Source organism: Semicossyphus pulcher, unplaced genomic scaffold, assembly GCF_022749685.1.
Source record: "Semicossyphus pulcher isolate SPU_LCO1_2020_fin unplaced genomic scaffold, fSemPul1.0.p SCAF_12, whole genome shotgun sequence".
Taxonomy (NCBI): Eukaryota; Metazoa; Chordata; class Actinopteri; order Labriformes; family Labridae; genus Semicossyphus; species Semicossyphus pulcher.
In genome coordinates, this window is record NW_027211626.1 from 11694673 (window position 1) to 11721882 (window position 27210).

The window sequence follows — 27210 nt, forward strand, 5'->3', positions numbered from 1 at the left end:
AATTTTTAGGGGGGGGGGGGGGGGGTCTGTTGATACACAAGCTTGGTTTAAGGCTCCTGGATCTCAAGTCTGACATTAAACAAACTCTCTGTTTCAAACAAATATTTAGACTTGAGAGTATTTGCTTCTGGGACAAAAAACTCCAGCATGTCTTTTTATTTTTTTTAAATGATAAAACTATTAGTCCTAAATGATGTTGTGGGCAGATTACAGACTGACTGACTGCCACAGACACACTAAGCCCCATCAGAAGCATTAATATGAAAGTGTCTTTTAGTTAGGCGTTCATAAATAGGCTTATCCAAAGTTTATGTAGGCTAATCTTTGCTCTCTCTCTCTCCCTGCCTGTGTGAACGTGTCTCTCACTCTCTAAGAATAAGCCCAGGCTCCTCCTCTTTATGATAATGTGACAGTAGCATCTCCAGCTCGGAGACAAGCCTCCTCTCATTCTGACTCAACTATGTGATCTGTTTTTCTACACACAGACCCTGTCTCCTCTTCTTTCATCCCCCCTCTCCTCCTCGGCACACTTAATGCGCAGTTCCCTCTCGCAAAACCAACTGCATTTGTTCGGCGAAGTTACTTTCTGAAATAGTTAACTTTGAAGTTTACTTTTCGGTCTAATTCCGGGACATGACTACCATGGCAACTCCGGCAGCTCCGGCTCTGCTCCCCGCCGCTCCACTCGGTCACCACCCGGCTCCGAGCTCCGTCTCTCCGGCCACCAACTCTCCGCCACCTGCCGCCACTTCCGCCGCTTCTTCCCCGGCTCCTCCGGTGACTCACCAGGCGCTGCTTCACCAGTTCCGAGCGGACCTTTTACTCTCGAACGGGACCCAGTTAAAGCCCGGAGGAGCTCCGGTGTCCAGCAGCGCAAAGCCCGTGTACGCCACCCCGTCGCCCGTTGAGAGCACGCCGCAGAACAACGAATGCAAACTGGTGGAGGTGAAAGGTGCCAAACTGGCCTCGTTCACGGTGAAAGACACGGAGCTCATCTGCCTGCCACAGGCTTTCGACGTGTTTCTCAAACACCTGGTCGGCGGGCTCCACACCGTCTACACCAAGCTGAAGCGGCTGGACATTGCCCCGGTGGTGTGCAACGTGGAGCAGGTCCGGGTGCTGCGGGGGCTCGGAGCCATCCAGCCCGGGGTGAACCGGTGCAAACTCATCTCCAGGCAGGACTTCGAGACGCTCTACAGCGACTGTACCAACGCGAGGTGAGCCGGGTGAAGGTGACAGTAAGGGGGGCGAGGGTGACAGTGGTACTCTGGTGGTTTGGGTTGTGAGTTTGAGGGGGGCAGGTGCAGCAGGTGGGGTTACCAAAATAAGAGGGGTTTTTTTTTACTCATAAATCTGCAGGTCGGGACAAAACTTCCAGGATGTATTACGAATTTCTAAATTATATTGCAAATTTCAGTTCAGTGATAATTTCTTGCAAGCACATTTTTGTGCGTATAAATGAAAGGGTATCATGATATTTCAGGACTTTGCGTTAGTAGATACGTGAGATTCCTTCAAATTAAAAGCATATAGAGTCCTCTGAAAGCCACTCTTTAACATATGGGTCAGATAAATATTCCAAAATTTAATCATACATAAAATGTGACTTTGTTATAGTGCTGAACTTTGTCTACATATAATGATGACTGACTGGAGGTCAAGTTAACCTCCCTTTTATTCAGGCTGCCACATGAGTGCTGTTAGGCCTGTCTGTCACTAATTAGCATTTAACGGATGATAACACTGTGATGGTGATGATGATGTTGACGATAATGAATTTCAGTAATCTCAATAAAGAACAAACACTCTTAAAAGTTTGCCATGTTATCACAGGCTGTGATCTCCCCCTCTATCTGACATGCACACATACTCAGTATCACTCTGACACACACACACATGCACACATTGAATCTGACACTGTCATTCTGAGAAATTGATTCTTCACAGAAATTAATTAATTTTCATTTGGCCCCAAGCGGCAGCTTAAATCAGGACAAGCTCACTCACTCACTCCCTGATCCCTTTGCTCTCTCTCTCCCTCTCTCTCCTTCCTTAATAACTCGCTGTCTTATCATATCAACACTCTTTAGCCCTGAGCATCAGAACAGAGGAGATGATTAAATGAATTCTCGGTATTTATGATGCGATTATGTAAATTAGCTGTTTTGCAGAACTCAGATGGTGACCAACTACGTGGGTCATCAATCCAGCGCACTGCAGAGATGTTTGAATAAGGGGGCTAAATTGGCGGGGATTTGTGGCTTCCTGGTGACTCAGTCTGCCGGTGTGCGGGCCACATGCTCGCACCAGCATGGGTTTGAATCCAGAGGAGTTTGGATTAGCTTCAGTTTGGGGAATTTCTTATTGTTTGATGGTTAATCCCTGCTGCTTGGAGCATGAATGATCCAATTTACACCTGCCATTTAAAACAGATAGATGATGCTCCAAGATGTTTACAGATTGTCATGTTTAAACTACTTTACTTGATGTTCCCTGACTCTGTGTCCTTAAACCCTTTTTGATTTTAAATCCAGGTGTTAGCTTCTGATACAAGCAGTGACTTGTTGAGCTAAATCACTCTCAAAAGAAACAAGCTATTGTGATCCTCCAGCTCCTCGTGCGTGCGTTTAACACCTGCGCTGCAGTATTTGAGGCCCTCAAGCAAAGACAAAATCCAGATGCATCTTCTGGCTGCTTTGGGATTTCTTCTGTGTCAGGTGTTAATGGGAAACGTTGTTGTACAAATACACAACCTCCACCGTCTCTAATTATCAACATAACACTCAAACAGCCTTTAGTTAATGAGATCTGAAAACATCAGTCGTCTGAAATCTTCAAACGACTTCCGTGATTCTTTGTCTGAAGGCTTCAAATGTGCTGTGGTTGCCATAAGTATCACAACACCCTCCTCCCCCCTCGCATTAGAAGTTCCTAAGTAATCCCTCGTGTGGATGGAGCAGCAAACAGTAGCAGGTAAAAGAGCGCGGCTCAAGATGGTTCTCGTTAAAGCGGGGAGGAAGGCTGGCCGGCAGACTGAGCATAAAAAAGTTCCCAAGAACATCTCCAAGAATATGATGTTACGGCTCTGTGACAGCGTCAGGCCTCAGTGAGGGGTTTTGTTACTGATTAAGACAGACATCACTTATTATTTTCCAGTCCAGCACAGTCAGACAGGCTGGAGGAAATAACAGGCCTGTCTCATGGTCTAACATGTCTAACATAATGCTTTACATCCCCTCTGTGGGCTGTTTGTTCATTCATTTCTTCTTTTTTAGGATTAAAGCAGAGGTTAGAAAAATGTCCTCTGTTTATCTTTGTCTTTCCTTCTTCTCTTTGTCTCACTCTTAAACTCCTGCTGTGTACACACACGCACACACACACCCTGACCACTGACTCATCAAACCATGAAGAAGGGCCGACTTCACCCTCAGCCAAAGCCTAGTTATAATTCAAACATAGGTGGCACACAAACACACACTCCCTCTGTCATCTCCGAACACACACGCACACACACAAACTCCCATGGTCACGCCTGTGTGTTTGCTGGCTTTGCTGCTAAATGACATTAGTTCCACAGAGAGAACATGGCGTGTAGGAGGCAACCTGATCCGCCGTCCTTTTCTTTCTCCCCTCACAAAGGAACAGTTTCATTCTCGGTGAGGAACACACATCAAACAGCTCGCTCAGGTCAAACTGTGTGTGTGTGTGTGTGAATGTGAATACATTGTGGATATACTCTGTGCGCAGTACACAAATGTCACCCCCCACATGCCACTAAAAAGCAGTGTAATGTTGCGACGTACAAGATCTCTTGTTACTTTTTAACAAAGCAGAGTTAATAACAAAACACATGGTTTGTGCATTTGTGCGTGCGAACATCTTTTATACACAAAGGCCTGAAAGTAGCACCAGAGATGTGTTTCATAACATCTGTGCTGCTTTAAAGGGATAGTCCGTCTAAATTTCATAAATATGTATTTTACTGATTGTCAGTAGAGCGGCAACAATTTGTTGTTTAATCCAAGTAGATTGAAAGAAAATTCATTGACAACTACCTTTATGGTCAATTTAGCGTTTATCGTTTGTACTTGTGGTTGAATTTAAGAAGCAATTTCAATATGTAACTTTGGGGTCTGGTAAATTAACACTGACATTTTATCGACTACATGATTACGAAATAAATACGAGAATAATACTTTGTTGCCCTGTATGTCAATATCGATTTGCCTTTTCTGAGGTATCCTCCTTCAAGATTCCTAAAATGTAGGTATATGGACATTTTGTTTGTGGTGTTAAAAGCAAATTTAGAGCCCTTCCCGAAACAGCGTCCGTGTTACATTTGGACTTTGCTCTATTTCAGACCTGCTTCTGAAGAAACTACGGTGGCTGAGAGGTTTCGAACGAACGTGCAAAGCGAAAGTGCCAAAAAGTGCAAAAGCGGCAACACAGATACAAAAGCCGCAACAGAAGTGAGGGAAAACGGGCAGATTAAAGCTAACGTTAAAGCTCCTGTGAGGAACTTTCAGTTCTTGTCGATTTTGGCGCCCCCTGTGGACAAAGCCTCTTATCTCTTTGCTGATTTTGTCCTGTACATGCTTAAGTGGTGTTTCTAACAAAAAATCTCATCCTGCTTTCTTTAACAGTTGTATGTATCACTCACTTTAAAATTTTGCCCTGGAAAATGTAAACAAAGGCAGCGTGTTTCGGGCATTAAAAATAACTATATAGAAATAATCGATCTTGTCGCTGATGGTCTGGTTTGCTTTTGTAGGTCATGTAGAGTCATCAGGATTAATTGTTTCATAACCAGTGAAAAACCCCTCACAGGAGCTTTAAATGGCAGAGTCGCCTACGTAAATATGAAACTATAAAAACATTGAACAACATTGCAGACTTGTAACAAATACATAGCGATAGTACTAAATATTAATAATAACAATTAGCCAGCAAACAAAGTTTTTACTTCTCAGACGGGCAGGTACTTCTCTCTCCCACATGTGTCAGGTTGTGCAACAATAACAGTCTGGAGACACTACTCAGCCCGTTCGGTCCCTTCTTCGGCTTTTGCACTCGTGTTTTTCGAATTTACAAAGCGTTTCGGATATGGAGTTCGGCCACCGTAAGAAATAGTCCCCGAAAAACTTTTTCGCATTGTGCTTATTATCCAGCGTTGCAGGGACACGTTTCTGCAAAGGTGTGTTACAGAAACCGTAACAGTCTCTCTATCAAACTAAATTCACCTTCATTAAACTGGGGTGGAAGCACACACCTCTTCTTTTTAAACCCAGCATGGCTGATTCTTATAGAGATACAAGTAAAAAATGTGTTTTTTTGTAATTTAGTTTTGAAGAAAAAACATGATAACATTGTCACAGCTCTTTACTATATCAGAGTCAAACATGAAGTTAAATCAAACGATGAATGATAAATTAGCTGACGCGGCCTGCGGAGCGCAACAAAAGCCCGCTCTTTGTGCTGCTCTGTGGTGAACCTCGGTCCGCACAAGTTGGCAAAGGAAAGCCAAGTGTGTGTGTTTGTGTGTGGGAAGGTGGACTCCTCAAAGCCGAGCCCCACTGTCATGCCATAACTCACTGTCAAAGTCAGCGGCGTTAGGATGGAGAGGAGGAGGAGGGCTGTGAAAGTGTGTGTGTGTGTGTGTGTGTGTGTGTGTGTGTGTGTGTTTGGGGTGATTAGCTCAACTTTAACCTCTGCACTCTTTTGATGTTTTATAGAGAAGAAGGAGAGCGCGATGAGATAGAGAGGGCCTCCATGTCTTCCTTTATGACAGGTTGTAAGGGAGTACACACTTTTACAGTCACACACACACACACAGTCTCCCTGACATCGTCTTGACCCTGGAATGTGGGAGAGGAATGCACGGCGGTATCAGTTTAGCAGATCAGATTCTTGCCGTGATCAAACGTCCTGTGTGTGTCTGAAGATGTGTGTGCGTGCGTGTCTTCCTGCCTGCTTCTTATATGACATCATCACACAGGCCAACAATGGCGCATGAAGCTTTTTCAGAGAGGAAGATCGCAACATCAATCTTTTTCCCTTCCTCCCCTAACCAGCAGCATAAGTCTTCCTGCGTTCGGCGACCACGGTATGATTTATCAAACCGGACCGTGACGGCGAATACAACCCCGCCTGATAAACACAGATTGAAAGGATGGGAGCATGGGAGCTGTAAACCGCCGCTAATATATTCCAAACAAAATCATGTTTGAGCTAGCTCCCTCTCTCTCCGACACACACTCGCATAAACACACACACACAGCTGCTACCTATCAGCACCTCGGTCCCTTAAAGCCAGTAGCTGTTCCACTGTTTTGACTGTTACACTTCCTCCTCTTTCATTACTTTTCTCTTTCCCCTCAGTGTGTGTGTGTGTGTGTGTAAGAGAGAGAGAGATCTGTCATCTTTGTTATGTTTTGTTTCTGTTCCACCTGCGCTAAGCTCCAGCTGCCATGTTTGGCGTTTCATGTTTCAGGTAACACACACGCCAAAGCTTGGAGGGCAGAACTCAATGTACAGGGTACCCTTTAAAAAAGTGTGTGTGTGTGTGTGTGTGTGTGTGGCCAGAGTGTTGGCATGAGGGAGGACGTCTGGGTGAGATTTTAATTAAAGTTTGAGACAAAGAGGTCATAAGCCATACACCCCCTCCTCTACACACACACACCTTGTACACACACGCACACACACAATGCGCTGTTTTCTCTCTTCCCCCTCCTCTCTCTCATTCCATCCCCTCAGCTTGATGACTTTTCCATGAAAGGCTTTTTCATTAATCCTACCTCAGGGAACCGGTGCTCTCCAACCTCACACACACACACAACACACACTCGCATGCGCAACACACACATAGACCTCCCTCCACGGGTCACTTTGATGTATCAACGCACTTGCAGACTAAACACAAAATTAGGTTCCACTTCTTTATGCGTCCTAAAATGCAACATATACAAACACACCCACACACCAAACACACACACACTCACGCACACGCACGCACACACAGAAGCTATTAATTAGTGTGTTCAAATAAACAGTAGTAAGGGAAAGGGAAGTGGCTGCAGTAAAAACCAACCACAGTCTTTGGTCTTTTATTTTTTATCCGCCCCCCCCCCTCTTGTGTTTGCTTCTGCGTGTGTGTGTGTGTGCGCGTGTGTGTGTGTTGTTTAAAGGTGTATCAACACAGCTTTTAGTGGAACTTTGTGTTACTTTACCTTCAAACTTGAGCCCTAAAAATACATTTCCTGCTTTTGTTAAGCACAGTATGCTGCTCTATATGCACCGCAACAAAATATGTGTGTGTGATGTGAATGCCCCCCCCCCCCGTCCCCACACACACACCCACGCACAACACACACACACACAACTTCATCCTTCACCGTGCACATTCCTGCTGCCAGTCTGCCACGCTGTGTGTGTGAATATCAGTACCTGAGTGTGTCTCTCACTGTGTTCGCGCCCGTGTGTGTGTGTGTGTGTGTGTGTGCGTGCGCGTGTGTGTGATATCTGATGTCAGCTGTCACATCCCAGTCGGTCTGGGCCCATAATAAGAGACAATAATAACAACTCATTAAAACCGAGGGCAGGAACTGTGGAGCTCATCGGCTCATCAAATTAACCTTTGAACACTTCATACACACACACACACACTCCGCACTCACACACACACTAGCTACCTGTTTTTCTCCCACAGTTAGTGACTACACAATCTTTCTCTCTGTCTTTTTGTCTCCCTCCATCTTCCCCCCCTTTCTCAGCCAGTGGGTGTGTCAACAGGGGATTGGTCCTTTCTGCTGGGTAATTGATGAATTATATGCAATATGCAAATGAGGCGCCATTAATCTCCTGACTGACAGCTTCGTTTATGGGGCCTTAATGACGGCTGGATTAGATTCTAATTAAAATCTGCTCAAAGACACCCCACGCTAGGAAGCTGCTGCTAGTCTATCTCTCCCCCTTTTTTTGTTTTCTCCCCTCACATCTCCTCACCTTTCCGTCCATCTGCCTCTTCATCTCCACTGTCTTCCTTCCCTTAGCTCGCTCCGGCTCTAAATATCACACACACTTATGCACTTGCCCAAAGACTCATGTTATCCGATGTCAGGCCGCTATGAAAAGGAGATGAGCCGCGCTGGTTGTCATTAAGCCTGATGTGGCCCGTGTCATTTCCCCTGTCAGGACATTCACACCGTTTAGTCAGAGCCAAAGTGATGTCTGACAGCTTTTCACATACTTCCTCCAGGATTGATTGAGCATGCCCGGCTCAATCAAACCATGTGAATCTGCTTGTAGTCGCAGCATTTACTGAGGGAATTTGTGACATGGCGGGAAAAAAAAAAAGGGGGGGAGTGAATGACCAAATAAGGAAAGGACGGGAAGGGAAGGGAAGGGAAGGAGGCGAGCAAACACATTTAATAAGCAGACAAATGAATGAGTAAGCTGAACAGTAATGAGGTGCTTTATTGATGCCACAGGGAAACTCCTTTTTTGCTTGCTCGTATCCACCGGGAGGTCAGATTTGCTGTACGGCAGCCTTCCTGGAAGCGCTCAGGTTTCAGTGTTTCGCTTGTCGACGCTTCAGCAGGATCAGAGGTTTACAGACTGAAGGACACAGTTCCTCAAACCGGGCCACCCATTTCAGGCTCAGCAGGAAAAAGCAGCTACAAGAGGTAGCGAGGTATTAAACCGCCCTAATGGCTAACCTTAGCTTGTGTTTTTCTGCCCCGCAGTTCGAGGCCTGGACGACCGCCCAAGAGGCTGCAGAGTGTGACGGAGGGCGGGACGCACCACATGCTGTCCCACAGCGGTCTGATGCATGCTGGGATCATACCTCCTGCAGGTGACCACCCAGGCTTCACCGTGCAAATACAGCAGATATACACGTGTGCAATATAGCAATAATATCACACAGGAGCACAGAGGAACTGAACTTCCACTTATGAGAGGAATTATGTCTGACAACAAATAATCACACTGTCCACTTTGCATCTTAAAATGACTACTCTGCCAGAATATTCAAATAACAAAATGTGAAAAAATGTACTTTATTTATTTAAAGCTGTTTTTATTTATTTATTTATTTTTGCCTTGTATCATGGTAAAGGCTATAAAATATGTTTTTCTCTTACACATCTAATGAGGCCAATCACCAATTACAAACTCAGATTATTATGATAGTTATTATGATTAGTTATATAATAGTGGTGATCATATGATTATCAGATGTTATAAAATATATACAAATATACAAGTATATAAGTATACAAATATTTTGTGGAAAAAGTTAAAATAAAAATGAATGAAAATGAATTTTAATGCAAAGTTTAGAAAATCAGAAAATTTATAAATTAATAAATAATATTAATTATTTAATTGAAATGCTAAATGGACTGTACTCATAGCGCTTTTCTATTGTTGCGACCACACATTCATACACTAATGGCAGAGGCTGCTACATAAGGTGCCCAACTGTCAGGATCACATTCACACCCGTTGGCTATGCCACAAGAGCCATTTGGGGTTCAGTGTCTCTTGTCCAAGAACACTTTGACATGTAAACTGAGGGAGCTGGGGATCAAACCACCGACCTTCCGTTTGAAAGACGACCGACTCTACCACTGAGCCACAGCCGCCCCCTAATGGTACGCCATTTGACAGGTTAGGTAAAACATGTAATAATGTTGCTTTCATTCATGATGTGAAGCCAATAACGACATTGTCAATAAATCGTCTTGAAATGTAATAACACAGTTATAACCACTATCGCCTCCTGTTACAATATGAAAACTACCTTTACATAATCAGAATCAGCTTTATTGGCCAGGTATGTACACAAACAAGGAACTTTGCTCTCTATGCAATTTAAACATTATAAATATTAAACTAGGATCTACAAGTCTACATTAAACATTGCATATTAAACTAGGATCTACAAGCCTACGAAAGACAATAGCGCAAATATGAGTGCAATGATGCTGAAATATATAATATGATTAATGGTTAATTTACACGAGGTGCAGCCCCATGACTTACACAATGGATTTTTCCAAAGATCTGTTAAATACACCGTGAATTATACAACTCAAGAAGAAGAATAAAGATAGTACTTCATTTTAAAACCCGTGTAGTTCACCTCATGTATCAAAGATTCAGGGAGAGCGCCTCCCCGACGCTCTAAATCCCCCTTTTTTCACCAGCTTTTCTTAAGGTCAAGGTTTGTAATCCTTCACAACCGAACAGAAGTCACAGCTGAAATCCCCCTTTTGGCTCCGGGAGGTGTTTTAAAGAGTGAATTAGTGTCGTAATGTTGCCTCAGCCCTCGGAGGAGCTGTTGGTAAAGTTCAAATTGTGTTCTGTTTTTTTTTTTTTTCAGCTGTCGGAAAGTGAAAGCAATGACCTGGCAACCGGCGGAGTTACTCCATCAGTTTAAAGATAGGACAGGTTGCTTAATGCAGAGTAGTTAGAGGAAGGGGCGGCTTTATATTTTACCTGCAGACCCTCATAATGAGATATTTAACCCATCATCAATAGCGTGAGGAGGCGGGGCTCTGGGTCGTTGATTAATAAAATTACCATACACTCTGCTGACACGCGAGAAACAAGTCGTAACTTGCAAGCTGGTCCTTTTTTTAGCTTGAAATATAAGAGCACAACATCCTCTGATAAGTTGAGTCAGAATCTTTAATGAATCTTTAATGAAGATTTTTGACGGTAAATTTTCCCATTCTTCTTTTGTAAATAACACTTACAACCCATTAATTGTGTCTTCATCTATGAAATTAAGTTTCGGGATGATTAAATTGTTTATAATTTAGAGGCAGGCGGATGTTACAAAGAAAATGTCTTATTTGTGTCATAATCTTTTGTTTTATATTTTGACTTTATGGAAACAGTCACAGCCTGTCTGCTACATAAATGCCATAGCACTGCTTGTTCTTGTCACAAACAGTTGTGTGTTTATGTGTGTGTGTGTGTGTGTGTGTGTGTGTGTAGCCCAGAGAGAGGGAGAAAAGTAATTGTTGGCACCTCACCGCTCTCAAAGTTGCCCTTGGCTTTGTGCTCTTCACTGCAACCTGATCTTTTCATTCCCCGCCTCAAAAGAAGCCATTTTCTGTTAGCTCCGCTTCCTCTCACTGTTCAAAGGTGCTTGAGTGTGTGTGTGTGTGTGTGTGTATTTTGTGTATGCGTTTGAGCGTTCAAGAGCATCTTTCTCAGTGGGAAAAGAGTCTTTTTCCACCAAAGGAGAGGGCACGGCGGCAATGTCAGCGCCACTGATTAGAACCGGCCACATGAGAGGGGAGAAAGAGACGGAGAGAGGGAGGACATTTGAGCGTAAAAGGCAGGGAGAATCTTTGATGTGATCCTCCTTAGTCTCCTTTTCTCGCCCTCTTGCACTCGCGCACACACGCGCGCAACACGGTGGCTTATGTCCCGCTGTGATGCTGACATTTGAAAAGGTAAAGTAAGGAGAGGAGAGAAGGAGAGAAGGAGCGAAGATGAGAAGAAAAGGAGCAAGAAAAGACACACTCTTAAACTCACAACAAGCGTCGTGTATGAACAATAAAAACACTGAGCGGTTGTGCACATGTTTAGATGATTCCAAGATCAGGAAATTAAGACTTATGCAGTGTTTGGATTTCCTCGCTGGTGTTTGCACAGTTGCACGGTTTGTCCGACTTTAATAATTCGCTGTGTTTGTCTGTCTTAGTGCGAGAGATATTTAATTTTCTGTGGCATCAGATGGAGTTTTAAAGGTCGCTCTGCGGGTCAAACTACCTCCTGAGGTTCAAGACGCAAATTGAAATGCAGCTCGGCCCCCCTGACACATTTTGTCACTCTCCATTCCGTATTATCCAAAAGAGCACAACCTCTATTAAAAAGTATCTCCGCTTTCTTTCTAATTCAAACTGATAAAGAAGAGCTTTAAGGTGGAGCCGCCACGGCCGCCGCCGCCGCCGCCTTTGAGTGTCGTCCTGTGTGCTGTGCTGTGGGCTGTGATGTCCCTGTGTGGGAGAGATGAATGTCTTGGCTTGTTCCTATCACTGCTGATTCCCTGGCAGACTAAATGGCCGGTGCAGCGGTGCAGTCAGAATGAATGGCCGGCCTCTGTCTCTTCATGACAACCTCCAGCCTACCCACTGCTCTAATCCTCCACCGGGGCCATTGATCTGCCTCTTTATTGATTCCTTCTCTTTCTTTCTTTCCTTCTTTTTCTTCCTCTCTGTATCTGTCTCTCTCTCTCTCTTTCTCTTTTAGATCTGTCTGCCCTGGCCAAGAAGATCAAGCTGGAGGCGATGGCCAGTTACCACAGTAACCAACAGCATGGCCGCCAAAACGGAGAGAACGGTGACCACAACGCCGGGCTGGGTGAGTCCCATCAGTTTGTCCATCCACAACAACACACTCAAATGTTTAATTATAACACATTAAGAAGTTGTTGGCTGCACTCGTGTGTGATGCCGAGTCTTGATGACTGGAGCAGCTGTGTTTTTGTGCAGCTTCTGAATCCGTCTGATTAAAAAACAGGAAGTGACATCACCTCTGAGAGACGGTGAACGACTACGGTAGCAGTGAGTCAGTTCTTCAGATGAAATCACAAATAGACATCTGAGTCAGGTCAGCCAAACTATCAAAACAAAGGGGCAGGTTTTTTATATTTTTCATCACAATTTTTGTATCTTTTTTCCTGTTGTTTTTGAGGTTGTGATAAATCCTTGTAAGCGTGAATATTTACTTTGCTTAGTTTGCTCAGTGAGACTCCGGAAACATCCTGACAAACACACACGGTCATCTGCTTTGTGGCCTCACATGTTGCCGGCACATCATTAGTACATATTAGTCATCACATCATGAGAGCGCAGACCAAATCAGCTCTGTTACTCACGCTCAACATGGCACATAATGTCACACTGAGTAACATAAGAGGATTTACTGGAAGAAAGTCTCTGCTTTTTAAAGCTAGGTGTGTTCTCATTTACAGATAAGTCACTCTGTCCCTGGAAAGCTAAGAATCACCTCATTTCTAATTGGCTGCTTTCTTTAATTTCTGCTCACATGTTATTAAAAACTGTCCCCTTTACTGCGCCCGATCCCTGGCTTCGCCGTGAAGGAGAGCGGCCAGCGGAAAGTGGAGCAGCGGCCGTACGTGAGCGAGCGCACTGGGATGATAGAGAGATGAATAAGATGAGAGGCTGAAGCCAAATCAATAGTCTTCTCTCTAATTCACTATCCTGAATGCAAACGACAAATGCTGGACAATCGATGGCGGAACAGACGCACGCACGCGCACGCCCGCTCTGACAAACACACACACGGAAACAAATCGGACTCGCCGCCCCCACTGTTATCGACAGGTTAAAGCGACATCAGTGTGTTTAGACAGATGACGGGGCTTATGGAGCGTCTGTGTGGAATATGCTATCAACCTGGGACACACACACACACTTATGGGGCGCATGCTGCAAGGGTTTAGGACAGGAATGAAAAAGGAGAAACTGTCCTTGGTTTTTTAGGAATTAAAGGAAAAAAATGTAAATGTTTAAGCTCTTTTACGTCTTGTTTTTTGCTTTGTTTCTGCGTGTGTGTGTGTGTAGTAAATTCTTCTTCAACCCGTGCCTGTAAACAACCCCACTCTTTAGCATTGTTTACCATTGTATACACACTCAGTTACCACTGCCAGCATCTGTGCGCAGTTAGGTGGCATGGTAACCACGAGCCATTATAAACCTGTAAAGCTTAATCACTGTTAATGATAGAGTCAAGTGGAAACACACACACACACACACAAACACACACACTGCAAGCAAGGCGCATGCATACACACAATGTGCCTTTTTCCATACCGCCACCCACGGCCTTATGGGAAGGATGGGCCCCTACCAGAGCTTTAACCACTACAAAGGCAGTCTCAGATTACACACACGCACACACTCACAAATGCTGAGTGTGACACCTTATGGGCCGGGGAAGAGCGGGGAGCAGCCATTTCTGCATTTAACAAGATCTTCTGGGAAATTTACTGTAACTGTTTGTTTACAGTAATGGTTTGTTTGGATAAACATAAGAGAGGCACTTTGACTTTTGATGTTTTTTAATGAAACATAAGAGAGAGTGATGGGAGGGCAGAGGGAGTGAAGAGAGAGGGGGGGGGGGGACAGAGTTAAGAAGACGGAGAGTGAAAATGAAATTATAAAGGTGGTGGTGTGTGGGGGGAGGGGGGGTTGGATCAGGGTGGGTGGGGAGGGTGACAAAAGTGGAGCGCTGGCTGGTTTCTAACCAAGGCTTAATATTTGGAGTTGGCTGCTCGTTGATTGTCGGAGCATCTGGTTATTTAGCTCCATTCAGACTGATCTTTTGTTTGGATTGGTTTCTGCTCTGGGCAAGTGAGAGACTAATCTGCCAAATGCACAAAGCGGCGCACATATGTCCGGCGAGGCCGACTCGTAAAGTCAACGCCTCACTCTTTATTTCCAACTTTGCCTTTTCTTCCTCCTTTTTTCTCCTTCTCTCCTCTCCTCCCGTTATTTGTTCTATTTCATCTCTCCTCTTTAGATAGCCTCTTTTTTTTTGTTTCCATGCACTCGTTCTATTATTTGTGACAATTGTGTGGAATAGAGTCCAAGATTTTTTCCTTTGTGTTTATAATTACCCAGCGTGCATTGCTGGCCCAGCACCAGGACTGCCATCAGCTTCTTTTGTTCCACTTCCTCCCTGTGTTTCTTTTGTTTTTGTTTTTCCTTTTATTAAATGATAAATATTTATGTCATTTTCTCCCACCCCCTTCCCCCAAACAGGATTGTTTGTTTCATGAATAGAGGGACTGCAACAACCCACTAGGGTGCTGTTGAGAGGAAGGATTTGCTTTAAAGATAGTGGATGCTCGTCTTAAAGAGAGGAGTGCGAACAACAGATTGGCCAGGATAATAAGACTTTGGTTTGAACCGCTGAAAACGTATTGGATTATCTTCAAAAACACCGGGGCATTGAAAGAAAAGTTCGCCTGTTTGTCTTAATTCCAGAGAGGCTGAATTTGTGCTTTTGCAGGTGACAACAAAACCATTTGAAGAGTCGCAACAACACATTCAGACGGTCGCTGTCTTCACATCTTTGTGTTGTAATGAGCAGGACAAGTGTTTCCCAGTCTTCACCCACTCTCCCTCCTCGCTTATCTTTTTACACACTTGGCATCTCTACAACCGTCGGCATGCACATGCGCGCATATTCTCCCGTCCTGGTTCAGAAGCAGAGAAGTCATCCAGGTAATTCTGACATCACAGAGGAATGGTATCAGCTTCCAGTTTCAATCCCGTCATCAGAAAAGCAGACACTGCAGGCTCTAAGTTCGGATCACAGGACTGAGCAGAGGAAAGCCTTGAAGTTGTGATGGTTTAAGACAACTGAACCAAAAATAACAGGAAAGGAGAGGAGGTGAATGTAAAGTGCAGCTTTGACGGCTTCAAGCAGAGCAGCCGGTCTGACCTTTGCCGTATAAGAGAAGCAGCAGACTCTCACTCTCGTCTTCATTACTTCTCTATTGTATTTTATTTTATTCTCTCCCAGTTCTGGATCAGTTGCCCTTCATGATGATGTCACATCCCCTGATCCCTGCCAGCCTGGCGCCGGCCTCGGTTTCCATGGCGATGGGCCAGATGAACCGACTGAGCACGCTGGCCAGCATGGCCAACGTGGCGCAGCTCCACGCCAAGCCCCCCGCCAGGGCTCCCACCTCCGTCATTAAGGTGAACTCAGAGGCCTGTTAGCCCGGTGCATCCCACCACCGGCCAGTAATCTTCCACTTACAGGAGACACTGAGATGTGATCTGAGTTACAAAGAAGTGTTCTTTCAAAATGTGTTCATAGGAAAACAACAAAAATAATCTAATAAAAAAACTCTCCAACTTTTGGTAATTAAAGTGAAGATTTGAGTATCAACTTTACATATCATTTTCTGCCAATGGTTATGGTAATAAAAACATGTTATTGACTATCAGTGCAAATTGCAGTTCTGGATCACTACCAGAATGTAATCAGTAGTTCCTTGGTTTAAGGCCAATCCCATATCTATTAATACATTTTAAGATATCCTGCACACAGACAAAAACTCTGACCTTCTCAGCGAAGTTGGACACTTTGCTTCAAAACAGTCCTGTGTTTCAGTGGTCTCACTCTTAAGGCTAATTAAAGGAGGTCTGGAAAGATTACGTATTGCCAAAAATTCCACATCGTGTCAGTCCTCACAAAGTATTACACCATGTCCTCGTCAGTCACAGGAAGTACCGTCTCCGGTCATAATCTTAGCGATGCAGACCATTGTTTTTCAAACTCTGGGCCGGGTCCCCGAGGTGGTTTACGAGCCTTTTTGTAATGAGCGTCAAATTTTCCTGTAAACACCAAAGAATACATTATTATGTAACATATATCAGCTTCTCCAAGAATGTCAGTTTCTTTTGAGTGTGGGTGATTTGTGGATAACTCAGACATACAAAGCAAAACACAGCTACATATGTGGTCAAAGTCAAGTATATAAAAAAGAAATTTCCAGAACTATTCATCATTTTCATGAAAATAGACAAGAGACAACTAAAGCAAAAGAGCTACATAACGTTTAAGCTAGCTGTCAAGATATGTCTAAGCTAAAGGCTACTATATGTTGTGTATTTTACTCTTAGTTATCTGTTACTAAAAAAATCAAGTTTTATGTTGGTAATGTAGTTTATAATTCATGAACAATGACTCAGCTCTAGCTTTAATGAGTCATGATCAAGAATTACTTAGCTAAACGTTTTAGCTAAATGTAGCTAATGCTAGCCTTGCTGGAGTGAGTAGTAACAGTAACTGCAGTGTTAGCCTAATATTAAATGTAATCCTCTCACTTTTTGTACTACCTTTAAAGAACATATTAAAATGTAATAAATTATAAAATAATTTTGATGAATGAAATAATAGTAGAGAGGAAGACAGTAAAATGGAGATACTCAAAACCTATGAACACTTAAGAACTTAAGATTTTACATACTGAATTTTACGAATACACCCACTAAAGATTATCCACAGAAGAATTCTGTATCAACATGTTTGGGGTATTATTATGATTATGGGTAAAATAATTAGCCTTGATACGCATTAAAAACCTTCCACGCTCTAAATAGTTTGAGCCTGCCTGTCGATATTTCCTCAATGTCAAAGTTTCTGTAGTTAGATTTTTTTTTTTTAAGTTTTATTTGTTTACTTTATAAGCTATACTTTTCCGGAGATTGTTATAAAATGATCATTTCTGTTGTCCGTTGTAGGAGCGAGTGCGTGACAGCCCCTCCCCTTCTCCCTCATTGGAGGAAGCTCAGATGTCATCCAATCACAGCAGCAGTGTATCAAGTTCACCGTCCCACACAGAACGCACTGCAGAAACCACACGTACGTATTCACCCGTCTGATAGCAGCGTTTAGGTATTCTCATAAAAACACATTACAGTACTTGTGAGGAATTTATAAGTCTATTTTTATAGATTATCTACTTTTTATATTTTCATTCCAGACGCACTCGATGACGGCCTGTCGTCGGCTCACAATGTGTTGGGACATTCACCTGGTGTGGTTCAGGGGGCCAGAGAGACAGATGTGACTTCACTGGAGTACAGCAAGGAGAACAAGAGGGGCCATTCTGACAGAGGTGAGACACACTATTACGTCTTTTATTGAGATTTCTTTAGCCTTATTTGTAAGAAAGTTCAAAGACAATGTCATCTGTACTTCAAAGGTCGAGTGCTGCAGTTCGCTGAGATTTCTTCTTCCAGTCATCAATCATTTAATGATTATTAATGAGGAATGATTAATTCTAGGACAAATCAATTCCCTTTGAACAAAGTCTGTCAATAGAGCACAAAAGCTTCCAGTTTCTCTCCAGTCCATCCGTCTATATCATCATTCACTTGTGGCGGCTGTGTGTCGGTTTCTTTAACATTGTTCTAAAAGAGAAAAGCTTTCTAACGCTTTGACAAGGAAGAAATATCTCAGTAACAGGTCGATAAGGATTCACAGTCTCACCCCGTCTCTCCTCCTCGCTGTCGGTGGCCCCCCCTCGGCTTCCCGCTGCGAGCAAAGACAAATAATTCTGCAAAACAGGGCTCCATTAGACCAGGAAGCAGTGTTACATTAGTGAGCCATTTGCCGGGCCGCGGCCTAACGAGCCAGGCGGCCTCCCGCGCTCTCAGCTGGACCTCATCTGCATAACGACTGCCTCCCTGTCGTTAGAGCCCGCGTTGCAACGGCGCTGCAACGTCAGTTGTTTGGTTCTCTCTGTCAGGGAGGTTTGCATTAGCTTAATGAGGACTGCTCAAGGACAAACAGTCAGCAGAAATCTACAGCGAGCGCGAGAGAGAGAGAGGGAGAGAGTCTGTATGTGTGTGCACACGCCTGTGTAAATGTATTCTAATACTGAATCACATTATTCAGTAATCGAATCTAAAAATCACAAAGGCCTCCCAGGTAAGGCTTCAGATGCTGTCAGGTATCTGTGAACATATTGACAAAGCAGTGATGGCACCAGCAACGTGAATGCCATGCATCACACATCGCATTTATGCAATTGATTCTCAATTGATTTTGCTGCATGCAAATGAAACACATGTACATTTGCTGGATCGCCCGCTTTTGTGTTTGACCTACAGCATCACAGGAGAGGTTTACGGTGGATTGAAGAGAGTTTCAAAGAGCACTTCAGCGCTGTCACTCTGTCAATCCATTGTATGATAATCTCCGAGTGTGTGCGTGAGTCATTTTTGGCTGTGTGTGCTGTTTCAGTGGTCTTTGAACAACGTATCCATGCAGCAAAGATCAGAGGCCATCCCTGACACCTCACTCCCATTAACCAAACATCAGCAGAATTTTATTCTCTCTCTGTCTCTCTCTTTCTCTTCCTCCCTCCCTCCTCCCGTTCTCTTCCGCTGACTGGCAGTCTTCACGTGGTGAAGTTCATTAGCCCTGGGGACGGGTGGGAGAGGAATGAGAGAGATGAAGTTGGGAGAAAAGAGAAAAACAGACAGTGACCTTGGTTAGGGAGATGGGTAAATGATCAAACGAGCTGGCAGCCGTGCGCATGTGTGTGTGTATTTATGCCAAACGTGTGTGTGAGTGTGAGGTAAAGTAGGCGTAAAACAGTAACTCAATAAAGGATCAGTCACATCCAAGGAGCCTGGGGAGCCCACGCTGCTGACTGCGCACTTCAGCGGCTACGAGTGTGTGTGTGTGTGTCTGTATGTGAGCCACGGGAGTGTAGTTGGATGCCCTCCGCTGAGCTCGCCAGCACCTGCTAATTACCTTTCTCTACAGAGCAATGCTTTTAGCAAGAAAGAGGGAGAAAAGAGAGGAGGAGAGAGGGGGGGTACTGCTTCTCATCTGTGAAACACCTTGAATGTGACAGTTGCCAAGACGTGAGGCCGAGGCGGAGAAGGGGAGGTGGGTGGATTTGGAGCAGAAGATGCTGTGGTCAGCTAAGTGGAGAAAACACTGTCATTTGTCACAGACGGAGAAAAGTGCCAGATATCACATCGCACGTTCACACTCGTCTCTGCTCCAATAACCGGCGGACTCCCAGGACGTCTCCGTCCTCAGTGGCTCGGATGACAGTAAAGCGAGCAACTGCCTGATGTGGGGGGGGAAAAAATGCAGAAAATGGCTAATCTCCTTCTCCCCCACTGTCACGAATTGGGAACACGCAGTTCTCAGGTTTACAAACAGATGGTCATCCATAATGCAGCTTCTTAGCTGTTTTTACGGGAGATGTCAAGCTGTGATGCATTATCAATAGGCAGAGTGCCATCTAATAAAGGCTAACCACATTTTCAAAAGCCCAAACCAGGGCTCGGGCGTATGTGCACACGCTCAAGGTAATTAGTGTAAACACCTTTTTACTATTAGGCCTGATATGTTTACAAGAAATGATTGCAATGAATTAATTTGCTATAAATGATAGAAATCTGCATCAACCTTATATATTGTGTTTGGAATAATGATCTATTTGCACATTCAAACAAACAAACACCTGACTGTTGTGAAAACTGCAGGATGGTACAAATGTGTTCTATGGACAAAATCATCTGCCAGACGGTGTATAAAAACTAAGATGCAAAATGTTAGACACCATAAAAATGAAGGTGATTTTTAAGCTCACCTTAATACTACGGCAATGTTTTATATATGCATGCACCTTCTCAGTGCCTTCACTCTCTGGATACTTATATTATACTATGGAGCATTGAGGTTCATTACAAATCTTAAGGCCCTAACTCATCACTGCTCCCTGTACGCTTGAGTTAACGGGCCTGCGTTGTCCGACTAAAATCCCTGGCATGTCCTTATTTATAAGGCAATTCTTAACTTGCTTCCCCTTTACTTATGTCATTTTATTCATCGGAAAAATGCTGGAAGCTACTGTCTTCACTCTGTGACCCGTTCGCAAGACTGCATTTTGAAATGGGGGGAAAAAGGGGTTTTAGGTATGCTGCTCCTGCAGCTTGGAATCTGCTGCAGGAGAATTTGGGTCCGGGGCAGCTGATCTCTTTAAATCTAAAAAGTAGATTGAAGGCGTTGGAGGAAAATGCATCAGGTTGTAGATGCCTTGACTAATGACTCTCTGCTATGTGACCCAGAATATGTTGTGATGTAAGTGTTATATTTTGTGCGCCTGAAACAATGATTGATGCCAAAATAGCCCCTGTGATAGGCGCTGCCATCTTGAGATGGTGACGTCATTTGGAGCCAGAGACTGCGCAGTAGAGATCGGCAGGTGGAGCAGCTTTAGCCACTTCCGCTAACCAAAAGACACACTTAAATTACCGAAAAAAACAGCACGCAAGATCCCGCACGCCACCGTGTTTAACAGCAGCTTCTTGTGTTGGTCTGAAGCAGACGTTCACAGATATGTAAACTTCAATAACTGATTGTTTTAGTTACGTCTCCTCTCGCTGATCCTCCTCTACTCTGCTAATCCAGAACAGATCGGCTGCAGGAGCTGTATTTGTCAACAGAGCTGTCAATCATCCTTTTTACAGCATCAAATAACTAATTAAAACTAACTTGTCAGAAAAATGAACACTTGGATGTAAATCAGCATGATAAGAACTAACTATAATGACAGAAACCATGTTTGAGAAACATTTATTTGACGTGTATTTTGATTTTATAGTTTGACTCATGTCCCATCTGTTAACATGGAGGAGGCGGGCTTTATGACCTATACTGCAGCCAGTCAGCAGGGGGCGATAGAGATGTTTTGGCTTCACTTTCAGGAAGCTGTCATGTCGTCCATCTTTTTAACAGCCTGTGGTCTGAAACGTTGTTAAAATGTGCTGCTGCTGTCTTGGCCTGGACGCTTATAAAAGAGATTTTTAATCCAGGCTTTTCCTGAAATGTGTAATTATTTGACGTCTCTGACACTTGGAATGACACTTTAAGAAGTTAAGAAGGAGCAAAAACAAACCCATAATATGATTTTTTTGCGTCTATAATCAATTTAATTGCTCTTAAAACTATAAAATCTTCACTTTGCGGCGTCCTCATACCTGAAAATAATTTAAAGCCACCTGCTGATTATCGAGGCTTAAAGGATCAGTCTGAAATTCTACTTTTTAATTATCATTAACAAAACCAAAGACATGAGCAGAACAAACTTTGTGTGAGTCCACCCTTTTTAAATTCCCTCCCCTGTCTGTGGCACCCGTTCCCGAGCCCATCTGTTCCTATTAAAGACATGAATCTTTGAAATCAGGTCACGAAGAGAACTCAAATTTTCAGGTTCTTTTTAAAGGAACAGCTGGGTTCTGTAGTTTTAAGAAGACGTAACTCAAACAGGAGTAAACAAACGTGTTAGTCAGGGACTGTTTGCACTACTTAGTATTTACAACAGCAAGAGTGTAAGCTGGAGGTCTACGGCTCACAGGAGCCATCTTTCTCTCCCCGGAAGATTATTGACCTTACCGACTAGACTTCAAACTGTCTCTCTGCCCTCCAGAAAACAGCTCCGTGGCCACTCACACAGCCAGGGAGAGCTGTGATAGACAAGTCTACCAGAAACCCCCATCAGGCAGGGAGGGCTGCGAGAGGGCGTCTTACCCCGCGGGACAGAAGATCCCAGCAGGTCTCCACCACGCTCCCTTTATCTTCCCGGAAGGCTTGTCCTCCATAGAGACCCTGCTCACGAACATCCAGGTGAGGCTCTGCCGGGGCTTTATTATTATTATGCTCTGAGATGAATAGGAAGGGAGATGAGCCACTCTTTGGGATTTCCTGAAATGGTAAATAGCAGAGGAGGCAGACATTTAGGATGTGCAATAATTGGGAAGGGCGTGTGCTGACCTGCTTCTCAGATTTTACACGTCTTTGTTATAGCAGAGTCACAATGAAAGACTTTTCAACAAAAGAAAAGCATGTTTTTAACCTCATCCGACCCTTATGGGATGGCAGTACAATTTTTAGCATGTAGCTTTAAGATAAGTGGATTTTTATTTGGTTAAAGATCATTTTAAACATCTTTCCCCCTCCTTCCTGAGTAAATCCAGGAATTGTGTAACCAAGTAAAGCTTTAGACTAAAATATTACCCAAGGAGGATGAAAAATCTTTGTGATCTTTACACCGCAATGTGCTTTACATGCTCATCTTTTGTGGCTCATTTTGAATGATCCTAATCTTTGAAGTTTAAAAACACTCATCCTTTGTTAACGTGCCATAAGAAATGGGAATATTTACCGAGGCTTAGGCGATTAGGTAAAGTAAGGGTTCTCTCTGATGCTCGGAGAAGACAGATGTCTCCTCCGCTTTATGTTCAGTGTGTAACCTGTTGATGTGCGCCTGTGTGTCTCCAAGCAGGGTCTGCTGAGGGTTGCCATAGAGAACGCCCGGGCGCAGGAGAAGCAGGACCAGCTGGAGAGGACGGAGCTGAAGATGGAGCTGGTGCGCGAGAGGGAGCTCAGAGAGACGCTGGAGAGACAGCTCAGCATGGAGCAGAAAAACAGAGGTGGGCGGTCACACAGAGCAGAATAAAACCTCAACTGTCTGCGTTAATTTTAGATCTGTTTTACTTGGAAATTCTTCTAATTTCTGCTCATGTGTTTATTAACACTGGCATGGTTTTAATTCTGATATCTTAACACTTATAGTTCTGTTAAACAAGATCAGGTGTCATGCAGTCCTAATCTGACAGGCTGCCAAATAACTTCAAAATCAGACAATGAAATGAGGACACCGACTCTATATTCCCCAGTAAAGCCTCTGTAGAGGAGAATTAGGGTTTATTTTGGCAGTTTTCTACAAACTAAATTAGGTTTGGAATGTTTACAAAAGATTTAACTGTGGTGAAAAGTGACTGTGAAGCCGCTTTCCCACTGGTCAAAAAACCCACTAACACCCTCTAACACCCGGCTTTTTTGCTTAATGGGAAAGGCTACAATCGGCATTCAGACCGGGTCAAATGACTCTTCAGTAGACCCGGTTATTATCGCCTCGGCTCCGATCGGCATTGATGGGAACACAAAACCCAGGTCAACACGCTAATCTCCGCCCCCTTTCCGGCTGGATGCTATGCTCTGTTGGTAACTCCTGCGACTCCTTGTCAACTCAGCTACAAAGTCCACCCGTCTCCGTCCGAGCAGCGCTCAAACATCGTTCCAAATATGTCGGCGCCGAGTTTGATAAACAGACTGAATGAGTAATAGATACAATAAAGACCTAACCACCGTAACATCTTCACTGTTTACTAACCCTGTTTCGGGTGCGTTTGTGATGTAAGACGGTGAGGCAGCAGAAAAAAGACAGACAGGGGTATACTTCACTGGCAATGGGAAAAGAGACAATCACCCTTTATTAGCGGGTCTTCCTGGGTCTGAAAAACCTGTGTCAACACGCTAATTTAGGTGGGAAAGGGGTATAAAAGACCCAGAACAGGTAGTCACTTGACCTGTTGGTGAAGCAGGAAAATAGGCTTTTGTTCACCTCTATTAGCATCGATGCTTCATTTTGGTGAAACATCTTTGAATTTGATTTCGTGCTCAAATCTCCTGATATTGAGATCCATGAAGGTCAGAGGTCAGAGAGACAATCACAACCTGTCCTATTATAACAGATACATTAGAAGTTTAGCATAGGACATTAAAAGCATGTGATTTAAATGTTAAGCACATTTACTTGTATCCTTCTCTGACATCTGTCCTTCCTCTTTTTCTTCTTCTGTCTTCAGTTCTGATCCAGAAGCGCCTGAAGAAGGAAAAGAGGAACAAGAGGAGACTACAGGAGGCTCTGGAGGAGGAGGTCAAACTCCGAGATCAGGCCGAGCACAGCCTGCTGCACACTGCCAACACACACACAGGTACACACAGAAACGTCGACTCATAATTTAGCCTAATTCACATTTTCATAATAAATGTCACAGAGACTTCAGTGCAGCAAAACACGACTGTTAATTTGCTTGTAATTATTAAGTGTCCTTATGAATTAATGACCAAACTACAGGCCATCAATCATCAGCGGTCCCTCCTCACACAGAGTCTGTGACCCAGGACGTGGACGGGAGCAGCCACGACGACAACAGGCTGGACGCCAAGGCAACAGTACAAGGTACACAGAACTAACAGTGCGTCAGTTAAACTGTTGTAGATGTGCAATTATTAGACAGAAAAGCTGCTGTCACTGCAAACAAAACACTTTCAACGCACAATTATACAGACAATGTTATTATAGCTTTTAACTCCAGATTATTTGTGTGTGCTTTTCATTCTCTGTTATCTATCTAAAAGAAAAGAGAAACGTTAAAATTAATACCTTACACTCAAGTTTTTTTGCTGTTTCGTGAGCCTGTGATCATTTAAGTTTGGGTGTAGTATAAAGTATAAATGAGTTTGTTTTAAAGTACGCATAATAACATTTGTAACTGCTCCAGATGTGTTAAAAATGCTGTAACAATTACAAAATAAACACCTGCTGAAGGGTGTTTATGTAGTTCCTCTGATCTGAGCGAGGACAAACGATTCCATTATATCCCCTCCTCACTGCCTCTGATGCTTAACTGACCAGCCTACTGGAAGCGTTTGCAGAGATGTCTCAGGGCGAGCCGCTCCTGAGAAATTGAACAAAATTAAATGAAGCGTGCGGAAGTTCACCGAGGCTACCATTCTAATGGAGACGGGCGTCTTAATATATTTATTTTGCCAACATTATTGTCTTCAGATTAATGAGAAAATCCCACATGTAACGCCTTAAACAGACAGAAAAAGAAATGGCCGTGCTCTTTAGCCCGGCCTCATCAAAAGAGTGCATGGTTTCCAGCCCACCTCTGCTCCGCGCCGTGCCAGGAACCACAGCACCAGACAGCGTGCTTGTTCAAAGGCAATTTTTAATTGAATGTCAGTGAAGCAAGAAGAGAACTGGCCACTAATTAACGGCTGTCTTAATTGTCCTCGTGACGAGTTTGTTTGGACATCATTTGCATAATTAACACCCAGTAATAAATCATTTAAAGGGGAATTGTCTGTCAGACAGCAGGGCAGGATGTGGATCCTTTGTGCCAGGAAGTTTTATCGCCAAAAACAGGGATCAGGGGCCGACAAACACTTTCAACTGGGCCTTACTTAATAATGATCTTTTATTAATGTCTTTAGTCAAGGTTGTGGGGGACCTTGTTCAATATTTATATGAATGCATTAATAGTGAGCAGCATTTTTCCTGCTACTCCTCCAGTCAGTGTAGTCTGAAGAATCTGACTTAATGTATCACAGCTGATTTAAATAGTTGCATTGTGTGAAATTAATCTGGATTTCTTTGTGGATTCCAGAGGGCAGAGTGTTCCTGCAGACCACTGGGATGTACTGAAGACGCGCTTGGAGGGATGGACGGATTAATTGATAGATGAATGGAAGGCTCCTCCTTTTACAAGAGATACCATCGCTCAGTCGCAGCTGTGGCATCAGAGACCCACATCTCAAGAGGACCCTCCCCACATTTCAAGGGTGACATTTGAACGTCTCCGTTGTTCTCTTGTTTAATTTATTGCATTTATCACCCGATCTCTGCCGTAGTGGGAACCGTTCTTTATTCCGATGATGTTGTTTGACGATATGTGTTTCTTTCAATCAAGGTTTTTAGATCCTAGATGAAGAAGTCGTTTTTTTTGTCCGTGCTGTTTATCTGGACACAAGTGATGAATATAACTTGTAACAGAGTCGTGTACATATAAATACTCAGCAGTTTTGTTTTTATTATTATGGAAAAAAAACATAATGGCATGTTGTACAGTCAGTAAATGACTTGTATTGTGTATGTTATGCAGTAGTGCAGTTTGACAATACAAACAATACAAATCCTTTTTATTAAATTGTGTCAGCTTCTTTCTTTATGTCCCTGAATGCATCATTCATTTAATTGTATTTGATGTGAAAAGATACTTGTATTGATTTTAAGTACAGTCCACCTCCATGAAATTTATATTATAGTTTTGCTGTTTTTTGGGGACAAACAAAGCCGCTCTGCATTCAGTAAACCCTTGAGATTTGTTGTGTGTGTGTGTGTGTGTGTGTGTGTGTGTGTGTGTGTGTGTGTGTGTGGAGGAGGGGAGAGGAGGTCCATGTGAATGTGTGTCTATACATATGTGAAGGTGTGCGGAGTGATGTGACATTGATTCCTGCTCCATCTCCAAAAACATACACGTAAGTATTGACAGACAGACAGGAAGGTGGTGAGCAGGGTCACATGCGAGCTGTCCTTTAGTGAAACATGATGACCACGCACTCCCTCTCTCTCCTCTCTCCTCTCTCTCTCTCACTCTCTCTCTCTCCCTCTCTCTCTGTGGCTGCACTCATGTTTTTTCATAATTTTTCCTGATACGGGTGAGGGATTTTAAAAGCTGAACTTGGGTAAGTAAAGAGCCGGTTTCAGTCACAACTATTTAAAAGATTTTTTGGCTTTATCAACTTTGATGCCAAATATGGAATCCTCTGTATTAGGGCCTGTGCCCACTTACCGCGTTTTTTTGCGCCCACGACCTCACTTTTAAAACGTGTATCACCAGCGCTTACTGTTGCTAGGTTACGAAAGTTGTCTAGCGGCACTTCCTCTTTCTTTGCTAGTTACCATTAAGTGTACTTAATATGTGCTTTTTTTTTTTATTATTATTTTACAAAAAAAAAATTGTGTCCTGGCATTAGCAGCAGCTCTAGACC

At 43.6% G+C, this 27210-nt stretch overlaps 1 protein-coding gene across 3 annotated transcripts; it reads left to right on the top strand.

Annotated features, from left to right (window-relative positions):
- The first annotated feature begins 466 nt into the window (after positions 1-466).
- Positions 467-26366, top strand: dachc (dachshund c). 3 transcript variants are annotated; one of them, XM_069658491.1, is made up of 11 exons: positions 467-1217; positions 8742-8851; positions 12268-12378; positions 15571-15749; positions 17301-17421; positions 17543-17677; positions 22016-22212; positions 22868-23018; positions 24237-24365; positions 24509-24613; positions 25827-26366. In XM_069658491.1, exons 1-11 carry the CDS (start codon positions 634-636, stop codon positions 25862-25864), a joined length of 1860 nt encoding a protein of 619 aa, XP_069514592.1. In that variant the 5' UTR covers positions 467-633; the 3' UTR covers positions 25865-26366. The 3 variants fall into 3 exon arrangements, with proteins under 3 accessions (XP_069514592.1, XP_069514594.1, XP_069514593.1); XM_069658493.1 differs by having other exon boundaries at positions 24542-24613; XM_069658492.1 differs by having other exon boundaries at positions 22871-23018.
- The last annotated feature ends 844 nt before the right edge of the window (positions 26367-27210 follow it).